The 15,828-nt window shown below is 44.7% G+C and overlaps 1 protein-coding gene across 1 annotated transcript in view; it reads left to right on the forward strand.

Moving 5' to 3' along the window:
- The window catches only part of scfd1 (sec1 family domain containing 1), a 53,783-nt gene that overhangs the window by 26,397 nt on the left and 11,558 nt on the right, over positions 1 to 15,828 (forward strand). The window contains exons 14-19 of the mRNA XM_061987669.2: positions 2,097 to 2,178; positions 2,285 to 2,381; positions 3,154 to 3,224; positions 9,634 to 9,713; positions 14,874 to 14,936; positions 15,004 to 15,079. Of these exons, the coding sequence (XP_061843653.1) occupies positions 2,097 to 2,178; positions 2,285 to 2,381; positions 3,154 to 3,224; positions 9,634 to 9,713; positions 14,874 to 14,936; positions 15,004 to 15,079 (469 nt within the window). The remainder of the gene's footprint in view (positions 1 to 2,096; positions 2,179 to 2,284; positions 2,382 to 3,153; positions 3,225 to 9,633; positions 9,714 to 14,873; positions 14,937 to 15,003; positions 15,080 to 15,828) is intronic.

Raw genomic sequence — 15,828 nt, forward strand, 5'->3', positions numbered from 1 at the left:
TTCATTCATTCATACACCAAACATTATTTCATTCATTCATACACCAAACATTCAGTCCTATGCATACACCAAACATTCATTCATTCATACACCAAACATTCATTCATTCATACACCAAACATTCATTCATTCATTCATACACCAAACATTCATTCATTCATTCATACACCAAACATTCATTCATACATACACCAAACATTCATTAATTTATTCATACACCAAACATTCATTCATTCATACACCATTCATTCATCCATGCAGACACCAAACATTCATTCATTCATACACCAAACATTCATTCATATTCATACACCAAACATTCATTCATATTCATACACCAAACATTCATTAATTTATTCATACACCAAACATTCATTCATTCATACATACACCAAACATTCATTAATTCATACACCAAACATTATTTCATTCATTCATACACCAAACATTCATTCATATTCATACACCAAACATTCATTCATACATACACCAAACATTCATTCATTTATTCATACACCAAACATTCATTCATATTCATACACCAAACATTAATTCATACATACACCAAACATTCATTCATTTATTCATACACCAAACATTCATTCATATTCATACACCAAACGTTATTTCATTCATTCATACACCAAACATTATTTCATTCATTCATACACCAAACATTCATTCATATTCATACACCAAACATTAATTCATACATACACCAAACATTCATTCATTTATTCATACACCAAACATTCATTCATATTCATACACCAAACATTAATTCATACATACACCAAACATTCATTCATTTATTCATACACCAAACATTCATTCATATTCATACACCAAACGTTATTTCATTCATTCATACACCAAACATTATTTCATTCATTCATACACCAAACATTCATTCATTCATACACCAAACATTCATTCATTCATACACCAAACAATATTCATTCATTCATACACCAAATATTCATTCATATTCATACACCAAACATTCATTCATTCATACACCAAACATTCATTCATTCATACACCAAACATTCATTCATTCATACACCAAACATTCATTCATATTCATACACCAAACATTCATTCATTCATACACCAAACATTCATTCATTCATACACAAACATTCATTCATTCATACACCAAACATTCATTCATATTCATGCACCAAACATTCATTCATTCATACACCAAACATTCATTCATTCATACACAAACATTCATTCATTCATACACCAAACATTCATTCATTCATACACCAAACATTCATTCATATTCATACACCAAACATTCATTCATTCATTCATACACCAAATATCAATTCGTATTCATACACCAAACATTAATTCGTACATCCATACACCAAACATTCATTCATTCATACACCAAACATTCATTCATATTCATGCACCAAACATTCATTCATTCATACACCAAACATTCATTCATTCATACACAAACATTCATTCATTCATACACCAAACATTCATTCATTCATACACCAAACATTCATTCATATTCATACACCAAACATTCATTCATTCATTCATACACCAAATATCAATTCGTATTCATACACCAAACATTAATTCGTACATCCATACACCAAACATTCATTCATTCATACACCAAACATTAATTCATATTCATACACCAAACATTCATTCATATTCATACACCAAACATTCATTCATTCATTCATACACCAAATATAAATTCGTATTCATACATCCATACACCAAACATTCATTCATTCATACATACACCAAACATTCATTCATATTCATACACCAAACATTCATTCATACATACACCAAACATTCATTCATACATCCACCATTCATTCATTCATTCATACACCAAACATTCATTCATATTCATACATCAAACATACCAAACATTCATTCATCCATACACCAACATTGGTTCACATGACATTGACATACCAAGCACATACACACACACACACACACACACACACACACACACACACACACACACACACACACACTCACTCACTCACTCACTCACTCACTCACTCACACACTAACTAACACACTTGTGTGTGGTTGTTGTGTAGTTCTCTGCCTGAGCTGCTGGAGAAGAAGCGTCTGATCGACCTGCACACCAACGTGGCCACGGCCGTGCTGGACCACATCAAGGTAAGAACACATCAAGGTAACAACACGTCAAGGTAACAACACGTCAAGGTAACAACACGCCTGACGGAATGTTCCCCGCCGTCACCTCGCCTCTTTCTGTCCTCAGACTCGAAAGCTGGACCTTTATTTTGAATATGAGGAGAAACTGATGAGCAAGTCCACTTTGGACAAATCCCTGCTGGACATCATCAGTGACCCTGATGGTGTGTACACACACACACACACACACACACACACACACACACACACACACACACACACACACACACACACACACACACACTTGTGTGTTTGTCTTTATGTATGTGTGTGGACCAACTGTGTGCTTGTGTGTTTGTCTTTCTGTACTTGTGTGGACCAACTGTGTGCTTGTGTGTTTGTCTTTCTGTACTTGTGTGGACCAACTGTGTGCTTGTGTGTTTGTCTTTATGTACTTGTGTGGACCAACTGTGTGCTTGTGTGTTTGTCTTTCTGTACTTGTGTGGACCAACTGTGTGTTTGTGTTTGTCTTTCTGTACTTGTGTGGACCAACTGTGTGTTTGTGTGTTTGTCTTTCTGTACTTGTGTGGACCAACTGTGTGCTTGTGTGTTTGTCTTTCTGTACTTGTGTGGACCAACTGTGTGCTTGTGTGTTTGTCTTTCTGTACTTGTGTGGACCAACTGTGTGCTTGTGTGTTTGTCTTTCTGTACTTGTGTGGACCAACTGTGTGCTTGTGTGTTTGTCTTTCTGTACTTGTGTGGACCAACTGTGTGTTTGTGTTTGTCTTTCTGTACTTGTGTGGACCAACTGTGTGTTTGTGTGTTTGTCTTTCTGTACTTGTGTGGACCAACTGTGTGTTTGTGTGTTTGTCTTTCTGTACTTGTGTGGACCAACTGTGTGCTTTGGTTGTTGTCTTTCTGTACTTGTGTGGACCAACTGTGTGCTTGTGTGTTTGTCTTTCACTGCTTGTGTGGACCCACTTGTGCGCGCGCCAGCCGGCACTCCAGAGGACAAGATGCGACTCTTCCTCATCTACTACATCACAGCCCAGCAGCCTCCTTCTGAGGTAAGACCCAAGCGCTACCTCACGTCACGCTTCTAAGTTTGCCGCGTCACTCTTTAAATACCTTTTCAGGCTTGTGTCTTACAAGCAATACAAGCCGTCCTCAAACTAAATGTCCTCCAATCAGCACACTATCTTTGCTATTTTAGTCATATACAAAAGATCCTGATTGCTTCACCTGGCCCAGGATCTTCAGCTCTCACTGGATCGGTTCGCGACTGGGATGAGAATCAGCACCTCCCAAGTCCGAGTCCATGGTTCTCACCCGGTAAAGGGTGGAGTGCCATCTCCGGGTTGGGGAGGAGATCTTGCCCCAAGTGGAGGAGTTCAAGTACCTCGGAGTCTTGTTCACGAGTGAGGGAAGAGTGGATGGTGAGATCGACAGGCGGATCGGTGCGGCGTCTTCAGTAACTGTATCGATCCGTTGTGGTGAAGAAGGAGCTGAGCCGGAAGGCAAAGCTCTCAGTTTACCGGTCGATCTACGTTCCCATCCTCACCTATGGTCATGAGCTTTGGGTTATGACCGAAAGGACAAGATCGCGGCCGAAATGAGTTTCCTCCGCCGGTTGGCGGGTCTCTCCCTTAGAGATAGGGTGAGAAACTCTGTCATCCGGGAGGAACTCAAAGTAAAGCTGCTGCTCCTCCACATGGAGAGGAGAGCTTGCCCCAAGTGGAGGAGTTCAAGTACCTAGGAGTCTTGCTCACTAGTGAGGGAAGAGTGGATGGTGAGATTGTCTTCAGTAATGCGGACGCTGTATCGATCCGTTGTGGTGAAGAAGGAGCTGAGCCGGAAGGCAAAGCTCTCAGTTTACCGGTCGATCTACGTTCCCATCCTCACCTATGGTCATGAGCTTTGGGTTGTAACTGAAAGGACAAGATCACCGGTACAAGTGGCCCAAATGAGTTTCCTCCGCCGGTTGGCGGGTCTCTCCCTTAGAGATAGGGTGAGAAGCTCTGTCATCCGGGAGGAACTCAGAGTAAAGCTGCTGCTCCTCCACACGGAGAGGAGAGCTTGCCCCAAGTGGAGGAGTTCAAGTACCTCGGAGTCTTCTTCACGAGTGAGGGAAGAGTGGATCGTGAGATCGACAGGCGGATCGGTGCGGCGTCTTCAGTAATGCGGACGCTGTATCGATCCGTTGTGGTGAAGAAGGAGCTGAGCCGGAAGGCAAAGCTCTCAATTTACCGGTCGATCTACGTTCCCATCCTCACCTATGGTCATGAGCTTTGGGTTATGACTGAAAGGACAAGATCACGGGTTCAAGCGGCCAAATTGATTTTCCTCTTCCGGTTGGCGGCTCTCTCCCATAGAGATAGGGTGAGAAACTCTGTCATCCGGGAGGAACTCGGAGTAAAGCCGCTGCTCCTCCACACGGAGAGGAGAGCTTGCCCCAAGTGGAGGAGTTCAAGTAGCTCGGAGTCTTGTTCACGAGTGAGGGAAGAGTGGATCGTGAGATCGACAGGCGGATCGGTGCGGCGTCTTCAGTAATGCGGACGCTGTATCGATCCGTTGTGGTGAAGAAGGAGCTGAGCCGGAAGGCAAAGCTCTCAATTTACCGGTCGATCTACGTTCCGGGGAACCGGAGGGTGTGTTCTAACTATCGTGGGATCACACTCCTCAGCCTTCCCGGTAAGGTCTATTCAGGTGTACTGGAGAGGAGGCTACGCCGGATAGTCGAACCTCGGATTCAGGAGGAACAGTGTGGTTTTCGTCCTGGTCGTGGAACTGTGGACCAGCTCTATACTCTGGGCAGGGTCCTTGAGGGTGCATGGGAGTTTGCCCAACCAGTCTACATGTGTTTTGTGGACTTGGAGAAAGCATTCGACCGTGTCCCTCGGGAAGTCCTGTGGGGAGTGCTCAGAGAGTACGGGGTATCGGACTGTCTGATTGTGGCAGTCCGCTCCCTGTATGATCAGTGCCAGAGCTTGGTCCGCATTGCCGGTAGTAAGTCGGACACGTTTCCGGTGAGGGTTGGACTCCGCCAAGGCTGCCCTTTGTCACCCATTCTGTTCATAACTTTTATGGACAGAATTTCTAGGCGCAGTCAAGGCGTTGAGGGGATCTGGTTTGGTGGCTGCAGGATTAGGTCTCTGCTTTTTGCAGATGATGTGGTCCTGATGGTTTCATCTGGCCAGGATCTTCAGCTCTCACTGGATCGGTTCGCAGCCGAGTGTGAAGCGACTGGGATGAGAATCAGCACCTCCAAGTCCGAGTCCATGGTTCTCGCCCGGAAAAGGGTGGAGTGCCATCTCCGGGTTGGGGAGGAGATCTTGCCCCAAGTGGAGGAGTTCAAGTACCTAGGAGTCTTGCTCACTAGTGAGGGAAGAGTGGATCGTGAGATGGACAGGCGGATCGGTACGGCGTCTTCAGTAATGCGGACGCTGTATCGATCCGTTGTGGTGAAGAAGGAGCTGAGCCGGAAGGCAAAGCTCTCAATTTACCGGTCGATCTACGTTCCCATTCTCACCTATGGTCATGAGCTTTGGGTCATGACCGAAAGGACAAGATCGCGGCCGAAATGAGTTTCCTCCGCCGGTTGGCGGGTCTCTCTCTTAGAGATAGGGTGAGAAACTCTGTCACCCGGGAGGAACTCAGAGTAAAGCCGCTGCTCCTCCACACGGAGAGGAGAGCTTGCCCCAAGTGGAGGAGTTCAAGTACCTCGGAGTCTTGTTCACGAGTGAGGGAAGAGTGGATCGTGAGATGGACAGGCGGATCGGTGCGGCGTCTTCAGTAATGCGGACGCTGTATCGATCCGTTGTGGTGAAGAAGGAGCTGAGCCGGAAGGCAAAGCTCTCAAATTACCGGTCGATCTACGTTCCCATCCTCACCTATGGTCATGAGCTTTGGGTTATGACTGAAAGGACAAGATCACGGGTACAAGCGGCCCAAATGAGTTTCCTCCGCTGGTTGGCGGGTCTCTCCCTTAGAGATAGGGTGAGAAGCTCTGCCATCCGGGAGGAACTCGGAGTAAAGCCCCTGCTCCTCCACATCGAGAGAGAGCTTGCCCCAAGTGGAGGAGTTCAAGTACCTCGGAGTCTTGCTCATTAGTGAGGGAAGAGTGGATGGTGAGATTGTCTTCAGTAATGCGGACGCTGTATCGATTCGTTGTGGTGAAGAAGGAGCTGAGCCGGAAGGCAAAGCTCTCAATTTACCGGTCGATCTACGTTCCCATCCTCACCTATGGTCATGAGCTTTGGGTTATAACTGAAAGGACAAGATCACGGGTACAAGCGGCCAAAATGAGTTTCCTCCGCCGGGTGGCGGGGCTCTCCCTTAGAGATAGGGTGAGAAGCTCTGTCATCCGGGAGGAACTCAGAGTAAAGCTGCTGCTCCTCCACACGGAGAGGAGAGCTTGCCCCAAGTGGAGGAGTTCAAGTACCTGGGAGTCTTGCTCACTAGTGAGGGAAGAGTGGATCGTGAGATGGACAGGCGGATCGGTGCGGCGTCTTCAGTAATGCGGACGCTGTATCGATCTGTTGTGGTGAAGAAGGAGCTGAGCCGGAAGGCAAAGCTCTCAATTTACCGGTCGATCTACGTTCCGGGGAACCGGAGGGTGTGTTCTAACTATCGTGGGATCACACTCCTCAGCCTTCCCGGTAAGGTCTATTCAGGTGTACTGGAGAGGAGGCTACGCCGGATAGTCGAACCTCGGATTCAGGAGGAACAGTGTGGTTTTCGTCCGGGTCGTGGAACTGTGGACCAGCTCTATACTCTGGGCAGGGTCCTTGAGGGTGCATGGGAGTTTGCCCAACCAGTCTACATGTGTTTTGTGGACTTGGAGAAAGCATTCGACCGTGTCCCTCGGGAAGTCCTGTGGGGAGTGCTCAGAGAGTACGGGGTATCGGACTGTCTGATTGTGGCAGTCCGCTCCCTGTATGATCAGTGCCAGAGCTTGGTCCGCATTGCCGGCAGTAAGTCGGACACGTTTCCAGTGAGGGTTGGACTCCGCCAAGGCTGCCCTTTGTCACCGATTCTGTTCATAACTTTTATGGACAGAATTTCTAGGCGCAGTCAAGGCGTTGAGGGGATCTGGTTTGGTGGCTGCAGGATTAGGTCTCTGCTTTTTGCAGATGATGTGGTCCTGATGGTTTCATCTGGCCAGGATCTTCAGCTCTCACTGGATCGGTTCGCAGCCGAGTGTGAAGCGACTGGGATGAGAATCAGCACCTCCAAGTCCGAGTCCATGGTTCTCGCCCGGAAAAGGGTGGAGTGCCATCTCCGGGTTGGGGAGGAGATCTTGCCCCAAGTGGAGGAGTTCAAGTACCTCGGAGTCTTGCTCACGAGTGAGGGAAGAGTGGATCGTGAGATCGACAGGCGGATCGGTGCGGCGTCTTCAGTAATGCGGCAAAGCTCTCAGTTTACCGGTCGATCTACGTTCCCATCCTCACATATGGTCATGAGCTTTGGGTTATGACCGAAAGGACAAGATCGCGGCCGAAATGAGTTTCCTCCGCCGGTTGGCGGGTCTCTCCCTTAGAGATAGGGTGAGAAGCTCTGTCATCCGGGAGGAACTCATAGTAAAGCCGCTGCTCCTCCACACGGAGAGGAGAGCTTGCCCCAAGTGGAGGAGTTCAAGTACCTAGGAGTCTTGCTCACGAGTGAGGGAAGAGTGGATCGTGAGATGGACAGGCGGATCAGTGCGGCGTCTTCAGTAATGCGGACGCTGTATCGATCCGTTGTGGTGAAGAAGGAGCTGAGCCGGAAGGCAAAGCTCTCAATTTACCGGTCGATCTACGTTCCCATCCTCACCTATGGTCATGAGCTTTGGGTTATGACCGAAAGGACAAGCGGCCCAAATGAGTTTCCTCCGCCGGGTGGCGGGTCTCTACCTTAGAGATAGGGTGAGAAGCTCTGTCATCCGGGAGGAACTCAGAGTAAAGCTGCTGCTCCTCCACACGGAGAGGAGTTCAAGTACCTCGGAGTCTTGTTCACGAGTGAGGGAAGAGTGGATCGTGAGATCGACAGGCGGATCGGTGCGGCGTCTTCAGTAATGCGGACGCTGTATCGATCCGTTGTGGTGAAGAAGGAGCTGAGCCGGAAGGCAAAGCTCTCAATTTACCGGTCGATCTACGTTCCGGGGAACCGGAGGGTGTGTTCTAACTATCGTGGGATCACACTCCTCAGCCTTCCCGGTAAGGTCTATTCAGGTGTACTGGAGAGGAGGCTACGCCGGATAGTCGAACCTCGGATTCAGGAGGAACAGTGTGGTTTTCGTCCGGGTCGTGGAACTGTGGACCAGCTCTATACTCTGGGCAGGGTCCTTGAGGGTGCATGGGAGTTTGCCCAACCAGTCTACATGTGTTTTGTGGACTTGGAGAAAGCATTCGACCGTGTCCCTCGGGAAGTCCTGTGGGGAGTGCTCAGAGAGTACGGGGTATCGGACTGTCTGATTGTGGCAGTCCGCTCCCTGTATGATCAGTGCCAGAGCTTGGTCCGCATTGCCGGCAGTAAGTCGGACACGTTTCCAGTGAGGGTTGGACTCCGCCAAGGCTGCCCTTTGTCACCGATTCTGTTCATAACTTTTATGGACAGAATTTCTAGGCGCAGTCAAGGCGTTGAGGGGATCCGGTTTGGTGGCTGCAGGATTAGGTCTCTGCTTTTTGCAGATGATGTGGTCCTGATGGCTTCATCTGGCCAGGATCTTCAGCTGTCACTGGATCGGTTCGCAGCCGAGTGTGAAGCGACTGGGATGAGAATCAGCACCTCCAAGTCCGAGTCCATGGTTCTCGCCCGGAAAAGGGTGGAGTGCCATCTCCGGGTTGGGGAGGAGATCTTTCCCCAAGTGGAGGAGTTCAAGTACCTCGGAGTCTTGCTCACGAGTGAGGGAAGAGTGGATCGTGAGATCGACAGGCGGATCGGTGCGGCGTCTTCAGTAATGCGGACGCTGTATCGATCCGTTGTGGTGAAGAAGGAGCTGAGCCGGAAGGCAAAGTTCTCAGTTTACCGGTCGATCTACGTTCCCATCCTCACCTATGGTCATGAGCTTTGGGTTATGACCCCGAAATGAGTTTCCTCCGCCGGTTGGCGGGTCTCTCCCTTAGAGATAGGGTGAGAAGCTCTGTCATCCGGGAGGAACTCGGAGTAAAGCCGCTGCTCCTCCACATGGAGAGGAGCCAGATGAGGTGGTTTGGGTATCTGGTCAGGATGCTACCCGAACGCCTCCCTTGGGAGGTGTTTGGGGCACGTCCGACCGGCACAGGAGGCCAAGGGGAAGACCCAGGACAGGTTGGGAAGACATAGGTAATAATCATTGAACAATAAAACATCATTGTTGTTGAAATGCTACAAGCGTGAAGAAGACTTGCGTGTTGCAGCTATCTGGTCCAATGGCCCTAGCAGGCGGTGTTTTGTCAACCCACTTTGTGCTCACCTTCCAAGTCCGCTCTCACTGGAACTCTGTGTCTCCGCTCGCAGGCAGACTTGGAGCAGTATAAAACGGCTCTGTTGGACGCCGGCTGTGACCTTTCCCCTCTGGGCTACATCAAACAGTGGAAGTGAGTGTTTTCTCCATCACACACACACACACACACACACACACACCCGTCACAGCGACGGCACAAACACCTCAATCATCCCCGCTTTCCGTACTGGGCTCCAAAGTCCCGCAGAAAGAAAGTGCAGCCTCCCTCCCGAAGGAGTGCAATGCAAGCTAAAGACGCCATGGGACTGATTTACTGCCTTGGAGGCTGCTAGCGCGTGTCCCTGGAAGACCTCTGCCGTCATGTTTACAGGTGGCGTGCATGAATGCTACATGCTAACATGCTAACGAAAAAAACACCTGTGTTTGCAAAACAGCGTCGTACCCTTATTATTGTTAGTCACCTGCTAACTTTTTAGCTGATTTTTGGTTGCATGGAGATGGCCTAAAAATGTCTTTTAAATTTATTTATTTGTATTCATTTTAATTATTGATAAGAATTTGTTCTTTTTAGGGCCCGCATGGCCCATTGCATAAGGACTCCCTTTGGGAGTCCTTATGCAATGGGACATAAGGACCTATTGAATTTGTAAGGTTTTATTAGGGACCGCAATGTCCCTTTGGGACAGAGGACCCTATTGTAATTGTAAGGTTTTATTAGGGCCCGCAATGGCCCATTGCAAAAGGACTCCCGAAGGGAGTCCTTATGCAATGTGACATAAGGACCTATTGTTATTCTAAGGTTTTATTATTATTCTTTCTTTCTTCTTACGCCGCCTCTTTGAGCACTAATTTGACCCACTTAACATGCTTCAAAACTCACCATATTTGACCCACACATCAGGACCTGCGGAAATTGCCTTTTAATAAAAAAAACGAACCCCAAAACTCAAAATTGCGCTCTAGCGCCCCCTAGGAAGAAGAAAAAACTACGCTGCCTGTAACTCCCACTAGGAAGGTCGGAGAGACATGAAACAAAAACCTTTATGTAGGTCTGACTTACATCTACATTTCATAATTGTATATCCTCGGGCTAAAAGCAACAGGAAGTTGGCAATTCCCCCTTCAAGACAAAAAAGTACTAAAAACAGTCACTTTTGCCTCTTTGAGCTGAAATTTTACCCTCTTAACATGCTTCAAAACTCACCAAACTGAACGCACACATCAGGACTGGCAAAAACTGTGATCTAATAAAAAAACATAACCCCAAATTCAAAAATTGCGCTCTACAGCAATTTTTGAATAAAACGAAGAAAAAACTGCTCCTCGGAAGAAGAAAAATGACAAAACTGCCTGTAACTCCCACTGGGAAGGTCGGAGAGACATGAAACTATGTAGGTCTCACTTAGAACTGCATTTCATAAATTGACAACCCCCAGCAAAAATCAACAGGAAGTTTGCTATTCCCCCTTCAAAACAACATTTTTGTAAAAACCGGTCACCTTCTTTCAAACATTATCTCCTCTGAGCGCGTTTGTTGTTTCGGCTTCAAACTAACACAGGAGAGGGATTAAACCCTTCTGATTAAAAGTTGACGAAAGAGTTTTGATACCTGCTCCGGTTTTGATTTTATGACCCTTCAAAGAACCGCTGCGCTGATGCTGCTGTTTTTTTAAGATGGCTGCTTAAAAGCAGGATGCACCAGCGTGCCCACACAATGCAGACTAGGTAGGTACACTAGACAAAAGTATTCGGGACACTTATGACTATCACTGGACAAAAGTATTGAGACACTTAAGCCGAAAACTGGACAAAAGTATTGGGACACTTGGGACTACAACTTGACAAAAGTATTGGGACACTTACGACTAAAAGTAGACAACAGTATTGGGAAACTTAGGACTACCACTGGACAAAAGTATTGGGACACTTACACTGGACAAAAGTATTGGGACACTTGGGACTAAAACTTGACAAAAGTATTGGGACACTTAGGACTAGCACTTGCCAAATACGCGGGCCCGACCAATGCTGCTTGCAGCTTTAATTTTTAATTGATTTTTGAAAATTGTTAATGGATTCACATCGGGATAAATACAAATAGTAAATGTCAGATTAAGTCATTGTTTTGCACCGCTGGTTATAAAAAAGGAAAAAAGAAGGGGTTTACAAAAAATCTTGATTCTTATTCATCCCAATTCTAATCGATTCTTTTTTCTTCTTTTTTTTTTTTTTTACAAATGAACACATTTTTATTATTATTTTATTTTTTTTAAGAAGAATCCATTTTTAGGCCATCCATTGTCTGCCAAAGCACTAGTCGGCAGGGATTTCCTGACAGGTAGCAACCACAACTCCTTGTTGAAGAAATGACGACTAATTTTATCTTTTTATTAGTATTATTTTTAATAATTTATTTTGTAATTTATCTTTTTTTTTTAATGTATTATTATTTAAATTTTTATTACATTTTATTAATTTTTTTAATTAATCAGTCCAACAAAATAATACCATACCAACTTTATTTATAAAGCCCTTTAAAGACAAGCACAGTTGAAAAACAAAGGGCTGTACACCACAAAGAAATAGAGGCAAAGGACAGACTAAAAAAATTACATTTAAAACAGAAATAAAAATACGCATTTAAAAAGCAAATATAAATTACCCTAAGAACAGTTTGTTAGATAAAAACAGTTTAAAAGTTAAAAACAGTTCAAAAAGTTAAAAGCTAAAAACAGTTCAAATACACAATAATACAATAATAATACATTTCCAAAACCAAACTTGGCCAAGCAACATTCAGAATCAACAGAGCAATTGAGAGGACACACAAACATGACACAAAACAATCCAAAAGTAGTCAAACAAAAATGAATAATATCAACAACAGTATCAATATTAATAAGAATTCCAACATAGCAGTGATTAGAATTCCCTCATTTACATTAGAATAGAATAGATTATATCTTTATTGTCATTGTACATTGTACAACAAAACTGATTTAGTGCAAATTCATAAAAACATAGATAAATAGATAAAAATACATAAAAATAGCAAGCACACAGCTCACGTGCACAGTCATACTTTTTTTATGCCTTGTGTTCAGCGACACTATTGCCCTCGGGTAAAAAGTCTTCTTAAATCTGTTTGTCCGGCATTTTATTGTCCTGTATCTCCTGCCCGAGGGCAGCAGTTCAAAAAGGGTGAGATGGGTCCCTTGTGATGTTTTGGGCCTTTTTGAGGCACCTGGCACTGTACAGTTTATCTAGGGAGAGGAGCCATTTATTTAAAAAAAAAACATAAAAAAATAATTCATCTATTTGAATGCATGCTTTTTTTAGTATTTTATTTATTTATTTAGTACCGTAATTGTATTTATTTGTAAAAAATTAAAATAAAGATAAAAATGTAATTTTTTTTCTTTATTAGGGCCCGCATGGCCCATTGTAAAAGGAATCCCAACGGGAGTCCTTTTGCAATGGGACATAAGGACCTATTGAATTTGTAACGTTTTATTCTTTCTTATTATTATTATTATTATTATTCTTCCGCAGCTTTGCGCTGTAATTTGACCCCCTTAACATGCTGCAAAACTCACCAAATTTGACGCACACATAAATAAACGCGAACAAAACTTTTTGGTAAAGAAATCAAACCCCAAAACTCAAAACTGCACTCTAGCGCCCCCTAGAAGGAAAACTGCCTCTAACTCCCAGTACAAATGTCGTAGAGACATGAAAGAAATACCTCTATGTAAGTCTCAATTAGACCTACTTTTCATTAATTATATTCCTCGGGCAAAAATCAACAGGAAGTAGGCAAGTCCCCCTTCAAGACAAAAATGTACTAAAATAGTCATTTTTGTCTCTTTGAGCTGTAATTTGACCCCCTTTACATGCTTCAAAACTCACCAAACTGAACGCACACATCAGGACTGGCAAAAATTGCGATCTAATAAAAAAAAACTAACCCCAAATCTCAAAATTGCGCTCTACCGAATAAAACGCAGAAAAAACTGCTCCTCGGAAGAAAAAAATGACAAAACTGCCTGTAACTCCCACTGGGAAGGTCGGAGGACTACAACTGGACAAAAGTATTGGGACACTTAGGACTACCACTGGACAAAAGTATTGGGACACTTAGGACTACCACTTGACAAAAGTATTGGGACACTTACACTGGACAAAAGTATTGGGACACTTACACTGCACAAAAGTATTGGGACAATTAGGACTACAACTTGACAAAAGTTTTGGGACACTTAGGACTAAAACTGGACAAAGGTATTGGGACACTTACGAACAAAACTGGACAAAAGTATTGGGACACTTATGACGAAAACTGGACAAAAGTATTGGGACACTTGGAAATAAAACTTGACAAAAGTATTGGGACACTTAGGCCGAAAACTTGACAACACTATTGGGACACTTGGGACTAAAACTTGACACACGTTTTGGGACACTAAGGACTACAACTTGACAAAAGTATTGGGACACTTCGGACTACCACTAGACAAATGTATTGGGACACTTAGGACTAAAACTGGACAAAAGTATTGGGACACTTAGGACTACCTCTGGACTAAAGTATTGGGACACCTACACTGGACACAAGTATTGGGACACTTAGGACTAAAACTGGACAAAAGTATTGGGACACTTAGGACTACCTCTGGACTAAAGTATTGGGACACCTACACTGGACACAAGTATTGGGACACTTAGGACTAAAACTGGACAAAAGTATTGGGACACTTGGGACGAAAACTGGACAAAAGCATTGGGACACTTAGGACTAGCACCTGCCAAATACGCGGGCCCGACCAACGCTGCTTGCAGCTTTAATTATTATTGTATTTCATATAAAAAGTTACATTTTTTAAAAAATGTAATTAATTGTATTATTTATTTAAAATGTATTTTATTATTTATTTAAAATTAATTTTATTTTCATTTTTAATAAAACAAATTGTAATTAATTTTATTTAAAAAAAAGTTTATGAAATGTGTTTCATTTTTATTTTATTAACATTTTTTCCTAATTGTATTGATTTCTTGTACTTGTTTTCCTTCGTTTTCTTGGACCCCCCTGATGTTAAAGTTAAAGTACCAATGATTGTCACACACACACACGAGGTTTGGCAAAATGATTCTCGGCATTTGACCCATCACCCTTGATCACCCCCTGGGAGGTGAGGGGAGCAGTGAGCAGCAGCGGTGTGTGTGATGTGTCATGGACGTGACCTTCACACGGTGGTCCACACCAAATGACCAAGTTGTTTCACCCCTGCAGGGCCTTCACCAAGATGGCCACCACTCCAGCCAACTACGGCAACAGTGGGGTGAAGCCCATGGGGTGAGTCTTTAAGTCCAGGTTCTTCTTCCCGATCACCAGCCTGACCTTGTCCTCCATGCTCCTGCAGCCTCTTCTCCAGAGTGATGAACAGCGGCTCCCAGTTGGTCATGGAGGGAGTGAAGAACCTGGTGCTCAAACAACACGTGAGTCACACACACACCTGTGCAAGTCATCCACTCCTCTTCTACTTCAATGCAAAACAAAGTGCATTGTGTGTGTGTGTGTGTGTGTGTGTGTGTGTGTGTGTGTGTGTGTGTGTGTGTGTGTGTGTGTGTGTGTGTGTGTGTGTGTGTGTGTGTGCGTGCGTGCGTGCGCGCGCGCGCTCTGCTGGGCGGGTTGAAGATGCTTGTAGGATGAAGTCATGTGTAAACATTGTGTCTTCTGTTTTATTCATCCTCAAACTATCTGTGTGTGTGTGTGTGTGTGTGTGTGTGTGTGTGTGTGTGTGTGTGTGTGTGTGTGTGTGTGTGTGTGCGCGTGTGTGTGTGCGCCACTCAATCCACCGTTTGTCTTTTTTTTAAATATTCCCTTTGTCTACGTCTTCTCCCCGTCAGCCATGTTGTAGTCTTGAGGGCTTTCCGACGTGAGGTTCGACAAAAATGTCCCAAAAGGAGCAAAATTGTTTTATAAATGTTGAGCTTTAAGCTCACCTTTTGGGGACAAACAGGGGCGCCGCTAGGGATTTTGGGCCCCATGAAAAGAATCTTTACAGGGCCCCCAACACAGTGTCATTATTTTTTCTGTATTATAATTTCATCATCATTAGGGGCCTCTCTGGGCCCCCCTCCATCATGGGCCCCTAGAATCCGTCTCCTTTACCCCCCCTTTTCGGCGCCCCTGGGGACAAATACGCAGCAGCAGGTGCTAACCACTCAGAAAAGTTGCTTTGACA

This window comes from Nerophis lumbriciformis, linkage group LG26 (genome assembly GCF_033978685.3).
Source record: "Nerophis lumbriciformis linkage group LG26, RoL_Nlum_v2.1, whole genome shotgun sequence".
Taxonomy (NCBI): domain Eukaryota; kingdom Metazoa; phylum Chordata; class Actinopteri; order Syngnathiformes; family Syngnathidae; genus Nerophis; species Nerophis lumbriciformis.